At 32.8% G+C, this 7175-nt stretch overlaps 1 protein-coding gene across 1 annotated transcript in view; it reads left to right on the forward strand.

Annotated features, from left to right (window-relative positions):
- The window catches only part of LOC107290043 (cohesin subunit SA-1), a 113045-nt gene extending 107979 nt beyond the window's left edge, over nucleotides 1-5066 (forward strand). The window contains exons 19-22 of the mRNA XM_015818886.1: nucleotides 647-717; nucleotides 1046-1133; nucleotides 2332-2412; nucleotides 4936-5066. Coding sequence (XP_015674372.1) covers nucleotides 647-717; nucleotides 1046-1133; nucleotides 2332-2412; nucleotides 4936-5046 — 351 coding nt within the window. The 3' untranslated portion in view covers nucleotides 5047-5066. The remainder of the gene's footprint in view (nucleotides 1-646; nucleotides 718-1045; nucleotides 1134-2331; nucleotides 2413-4935) is intronic.
- Nucleotides 5067-7175: the final 2109 nt, after the last annotated feature.

The following is a 7175-nucleotide window of genomic DNA, read 5'->3' on the forward strand; positions in this document are numbered from 1 at the left end:
CAATACTATATCTAATTTAAATCATATACTAAATTATTTATATAATTTAGCTCTATATCTATCAGCTCAATTTTATAAGTGGACAAAGAATATAAAAGTATTGTGTTAAAATTGCAACTTATCTCCAACAATATACATAATCTTCCAAACAAGCCCATATTTCTTTTTTTAAGTCAATTTTAATCAGTCCTTCATTTTTAGTGTTAATATTCAACTTCTTATTTTTTTCAGTATTTCAATAATTCCTGGGATTACTCTACACATGACAGAAATTATTTTCTTTTTTGTCAAAAGCAGAAAGAGTTAACTTGTGCACCTCAGAATTAAAATGAGAATTTATTTTCTAGGAGTCATACATGTATTGTCATATATGTTCTGGTACCTTAATTCCTGTCAAGCATATACAGTTTTTTCATGCTTGCCTGTATTAGGCAGATCAAATCTATATTTAAATTTGTCACTCATATAACAATACATAGGAGAACCTTACTTGGAGTTCAGTGCAAACTCTGAGTTTCGTTTCTGAAATACAAAGTTATACAAATTCTCAACAGCCATTGCTATACATAGGTAGGAATCTATATTCTTAAAGATAAATGTAATATATAAATTGCTCAGCTCATGTTCCACTTTGTTTTGTTTCCAGGGAGAAGAAGCTGATGATGATGATGTATACAATGTTCTTTCTACTTTAAAGAGATTAACGTCATTTCACAAGTATGTGACTTTATGAAATTTTATAGTTATTTAAAGATGGTCAGACATTTATACTCTTGCAAAAAATTAAGCAAGATTGGAAGGTTTTTATTGTTTACACATCTTAGAGAGTGTGTGTGTGTACATACATACATATACACATACACATACACATACATACAAACAGCTACTTTACACAAGATGTAGGAAAGAAACTCCATAGTTTAAGAAATCTCATAGTTTATATGTTGTACTTAAACTATTATTTATTACAGTGATTTTATTACTGCATTTGTTCAATCTTTACTGTACATGTTTGTTAAATGCATTTTATAATTTCTCTCAAAAGCGCTCATGACCTTACAAAATGGGATTTGTTCAGTAACTGCTACAGGTTATTGAGGACAGGAATTGAACATGGAGCTATGCCAGAACAGGTAATATTAAGTAATATGTGCTGCTGTCTTCATAAAATACAATATGAAAGGGATTTGGCTGTTCCCCAGTAAAAGCTCTATATGTAATTTTCTTATATTACTGTTTTTCCTCTTTTTATTATTATTCTAATAGTACTATAATACTGTTTTGCTTTGACAATTGAGATGGCTAGGCATATGAGTGAGTGAGTGAGTGAGTGAGTGAGTGAGTGAGTGAGTGAGTGAGTGAATGAATGAATGAATGAATGAATGAATTTTGTGACTACCAAAAGTCCATTAAATTGAGTTGGACTTAAGCAATTAAGGCACCAAGCTAGAAACCAGGAGACTGTGCGTTCTAGTCCCACGTTAGGCATAAAAGCCAGCTGGGTGACTTTGGACCACCCAATCTCTTTCTGTCTCAGTCCAAACCAGTTCATAAGGTTGTTGTGTGGAAAATAGGAGGAGGAAAGAGTATTTGGTATGTTTGCTGCTTTGAGTTTTTATAAAAGTAATAAAGGCAAGATATTTTTAATTAATGTTCTTTACTATATCCTATCTTCATTTGAGGTGCAAAAGTATAAAGTTATTTATCTCTCCCATAATTTTACCTTCGCAACGGTTCTATGAATGATTAGGCTAAAAGATAATATGTGGTCCACAGTCCTTCAAATTAGCTTTATTGCTAAATAGAAATGTGACTACTTTAATCCATGGAAAACAGTGTAATTTTCATTAGCACCTTTGTGCTTGCACACAATTCCCTTGGCACCTGATAAGATTTCTTGTCTCCTTTTATTTTTAAAGATTTGGAAAAATCAGGAGAAAAATAAAAGTAAAAAGAAATAGTCATGTTAAGCAAAACATCAGTTTCATATGTTTCATTTTAATGTGCTGTAACAAACTAGGTTCATGCTATCAAAATAAATAGTTTCAAGTTTCGAACAAGCTACTTTAAACCATACCATACGTTTTTAAATTGAGATGCTTAGGCTATCTTTATATGTGTCTATACATTTGAGCTTTCCTGGCTTTAAACTATACAATTGAAATTTCAGTTGGTTGTAACTATTATTTGTCCTCCATCTCAAGAATTAATAAACTGATCCCTTGTATTGTCTTAAACTCCTTTAAATACATTGTTTGCAAACAATAGTTTATAATTGCTACAAACTGTACAAACTTTATACTTTTTTGTCTGTTGTGAATTTTGTTTCAGATAGTGGTTCAGGCTCTTCAGTGTTCCCATTATTCTATTCTTTGGCAGCTGGTAAAAATTACAGAAGGATCTCCTTCAAAAGTAAGATACTATGGATCACCGATAGTTGAGTTGATTGTCCTACATTCTTTCATAAATGCCCTATTTCTGGCATCAACAGGACAATATTTACTGTATACAGATAATGTCCAATTTGCAATCATTCATCTAGGGACTGTTCAAAGTTACAACAGCACCGAAAAAAGTGATTTATGACCAGTTCTTGTACTTAAACAACTGTCACAGCTTTTCTATGGTTACATGATCAAATTTTGGATGCTTGGCAACCAGCAAGTATTTTACAACAGTTGCAGCATTCTGGGATCATGTGGCCATTTGTGACCTTCCAAGCCAGCTTCCAACAAGCAAAGTGAATGAGGGAAGATGGATTCATTTAACAACTGCATGATTCACTTAATAACTGCATGACTCATTTAACAATCATGGTAAAATGGTTATAAAAGTCTGTCTCACTTAACATCCATGTTGCTTAGCAACAGAAACATTGGTCTCAAATGTGATAGTATGTCGAGGACTACCTGTAATACATTTTGCTTTTCAATGACCCTATAAGCATGTGTCATGGCCCCTGTTACATGTTTTTCACCTGTGGTTCTAGTTGAGAATTACTATTCTATATAATTTTGAGCTGGGATTTTTCTTGCATTTTAACTTTATCAATGCATTTCCACTTAAATCTGCTGTAAGATTACAGCCCTCATGTCTATCTTCTTATCTGGATATCATGGTTCCCACTTACATAAAATGGGAAAAGTTATTTATTTTTCTGCATCCAACTTGCATGTATATCCACTCTTAGGTATTGCACATATATATAATTAGCATATCAGGAATAGAAGAATAATCATTTGAAAAACATTTCATTGTGAAATCTTAATACTATGTATATGATTCATTAGCTGAAGTTCTTATACCACATAAAGTTTCCTCATGATCTGACTATAATGACCTTCCTTTCTATAAATGAAAAACAATTGCCATGGCAGAATCCCATTTTCAGTATATGAATTTTCAAATTACATCTTCATGTGAATAAAAATATGTAGAAAAATGACTCCCACAAATTATGGAAACATTTTTTCCCCAGGTATACTGTTTTTCCCTATTATTTTATACTCACAAAATCCATTCTCAAATGCTATTATTACTTTCCTACATATTGTTGAAATGTTGATAGTCCTTAATGTATGATCACAATCGGGACCAATTGTTAAGTGGTGCAGTCATTAGGCAAGGCATCATATAACCATACCTGATTTTATGACCTTTTAGCCACAGTTGTCATTAAGCGAGACACCACATGATCATGACTTGTGACCTTCCCTGCTGGCTTCCCTATTGACTTAGCTTGTCGGAAGCCAGCTGAGAAGATTGCAAATGGCAATCATGTGACCCTAGGACTCTGCAACTATTGTAAATGAGAGCCAGTTTCCAATCACCCAGATCATGTGATTGGAGGGTCACTACAATGACTGTAAGTGTGAAGACTGGTTATAAATCACTTTTTTTCAATGCTGTTGTAATTTCAAACAGTCAATAAATGAATGGCTGTAATTTGCGGGCTACTTGTATGTTTACTTTTTTTTCTGTTTAATGTTTCTGGTAGGGCACAAGAAAGAGCAGAGTTGATGGAAGATAGTGTAGGCAGGCCGCCAAGTGTCCCAAGTTTTGATTACATGACTATATTGGCACTGCAATGACCATAATTTTGGGGATCGGTCATAAGTCCATTTTTTCAGCACCATCTTAACTTTGAACAATTGCTGAATGAATAGTCATTAGTCAAGGGCTACCTGTACATTGAATAATATGATATGGTCATGTCTGGCTTTGGTTTCATTTTGGAAATAAGATACATTGATAGATATATAGGTACACTCTTCAAGTTAAAGTTGTTAATGAGTGTTTTTGAGGAATGTTGTTTATATTGGGCATGTAGATTCGCCAAGGGAGTTACATTGAGAGGTTGGAAAAGTACTGTTAACCAGATATCATAGTCTTGATTCAGAAATATTTAATGTTTCTAGTTTTGAAATTATTTTTCTAATTAAAAATGGGCATAATACATTTCTTTTTGGGCATAGTATTTCTTTTATATCCTATAAGAATAGACATTTTATGTATATTTTGATAAATAGTTATCAATTATATGAATGTGATTTATTGTGGTGATTTATATTAGTAGTATATTATTGTTTAGGTATATATTTCTACTTTATTTCTTCTTGACATTATCTTTCCCTTGGTATTATCATTTCATAATAGAAAAAAAATATCTTAAATATTCCCTTGTTAACCACTGAGACATAACTTTAAAACTATGTACTGCAGTAACTGCCATCATTTTCCAAATCTGCTTACTGCAGGTCTATTTTATTCTTGGATTTTATTATTTAAATTGTGATATTGTGAGCTAATTTAGAGGCGCCATCTGCAGCTATTATTACACAGTATTTTTTTTCTTCTCTCTATTCTGAATATTTTATTCCTGAAAATGTTGACTGATACTAAAAATCAGACAATTGTTTTATATGTTTCCTCTAGGAAGATTTATTGGTATTAAGGAAAACAGTCAAATCATTTCTGGCTGTCTGCCAACAGTGTCTGTCAAATGTCAACACTCCAGTAAAAGAGCAGGTAACAGAAATCACTTAAACACATAAAACATGACGGCAGTATTTTACAAACTGTTGTATATCCTATTTCCTACAAAAATTAAATACTAAGCCTTCTTAATCAACTTGAATAATTTGTAAACTTTTAATATTTCTTCTAATTTAATTTTATCTATTCTGGGAATCTTCTATGAAGGCTATATGTAATTAGCCACACAATTAATATGGTTTCATTCTGAATTAAAATTGAGATCTGGCTAGATAATGGAAGTCAATAGAGTTCCAGAGTTCATTTTAATTATGTTTTCATATTAGTTTTCCTATCTTTTACTTCTGGTTTCTATTACTAATGAAACATGCAAACAAAAATTTAATTGAAACTTTTTGCTAATAACCACTAATGCTATATGTCTTTCTGATTGCGGGGTAAATATCATTTCCTTTCCCCTTAATTTCCATAAGCACTCTTTTGAGTGTAGAATATAATGTTTGTGTATATACTTTGCTGAATGAGATTTGTGATTTTAAAAATTTCCGATAAAGTAATTTGCTCATCATACTTTTTAAAACTTTGCTTATCTTTTTTATAAATCTATCCGTACAAGTATACTTGCTGAAGTGTTTTCCTTATAAAAGTGTTTTTCATTGATAATAATAATAAACTGGTTTTGAAATACTGTTGTATGTGTACTGTCACACTGGTTAGAATAACTCCCTAAGGTATCTATTTGAAAAGACGTGGAGAAAAGATTATGAGGAAGAAAAGATGCAAATGCTTTTGTTTTTGCATTTCATCTTTATTACAATTACAAGCTAAGATAGAAATGAGCTATTTAAAAAGATACAGATTCATTTCCAGAATATACTGCATGTCTTTTTTGTTGTTGTTGTCATTGGATGACAGTATAAAAAGTATGAAAAGGCAAATAGACTTGCTGCTTTTCCTAGACATTTCTTGGTCCCAGTGACCTCTCTGAGAAAGGAAGAGGAATCCCAAGAAGCTGATTACAATGTAATTGAATTCAGTAATTTATCTTTTACTATTTTTAACTTTGGTCCAGATTACTTCAAGAATTATTATTGGAAATATTACTGCAGGTTGTAACATACAGGCAGGCCATGATCCTTTAACAATTGCACCATCAGTATCTCTATTTTTTAAAATTATGTTTTTATTAAGCATTTTTGAGAAAAAAGAAACATGAACAAAAAAGACCTAAAAATAAAACACAGTATGCATATATAGATTTACAAGCCTCATAGAATTTGGTTATTTTTTTTCTATATTTCATTAAATAGTTTTAAATAATTCAGTACATGATATGATCATTGAACAAATCATTGTGAAAATTCAAATAATATTTAGACAGCAATAATCATTTTAGTATAAATCTTAACATGAGATTAAGAACTATAATAATTACAATATAGGTAGTTCTTAGGTTACAACAGTAGTTTGGGCTACTATTGTTGTCACTAAGTAATGCAGTTGTAAAGCATGATATCACCAGTTAGCAATGGTAGCCCTGGTTTTTGTTGTAATCCTAAGATGCATGGGTCCTTAAACAGGAAGAGGCAGGAGTTTCATGCTGTGGGGGTGGCCAGGAGAGAGCCAGTACAGTCCATCCAGGAGGTTGGGGAGAACTGATGCAGTTCACATGCAAGTTGTGGGAGGCCAGGGGAGGGCCAGTGCAGGCCATACACAAATCATGAGAGGGCAAGGGAGGGTCTGCAAGGGCCACATGTTTTGAGGGCAGGAGGAAAAGCAGTGACTTACTGGAACAACTTGCAGCCATCCTTGCTAGCTTCCCTGTTGACTTTGTTATGGTGGTCTCAAATGGTGAACATGTGACTGTGGGTCCATGTAACATAATCATGATTCAGACACACAAAAACCTGGATCGCAGCCACCTGACTGAGGGTGCTCAATAACTGGAACTTTGAAACCAGTCATACATCCATTTCTTCAGCAGCACTGTAAGTCTGAACAATCACTGAATGAATGAACAGCCGCAATCTGAGGACTGCCTGTAATATCCATGTAATTTTCTTCACTTAACAGATACAGGTATGATTTAAACCAAGGCCAATTTGCCTTCTCATTCCAAGTGGCATTTAAAGCCTCAGGAACAACCACATGGTTCCAATAGGGGCCATTAAGTAATTAGG

This window comes from Protobothrops mucrosquamatus, unplaced genomic scaffold (assembly GCF_001527695.2).
Source record: "Protobothrops mucrosquamatus isolate PMUCROS unplaced genomic scaffold, P.Mucros_1.0 scaffold812, whole genome shotgun sequence".
In the NCBI taxonomy this organism is placed as follows: Eukaryota; Metazoa; Chordata; class Lepidosauria; order Squamata; family Viperidae; genus Protobothrops; species Protobothrops mucrosquamatus.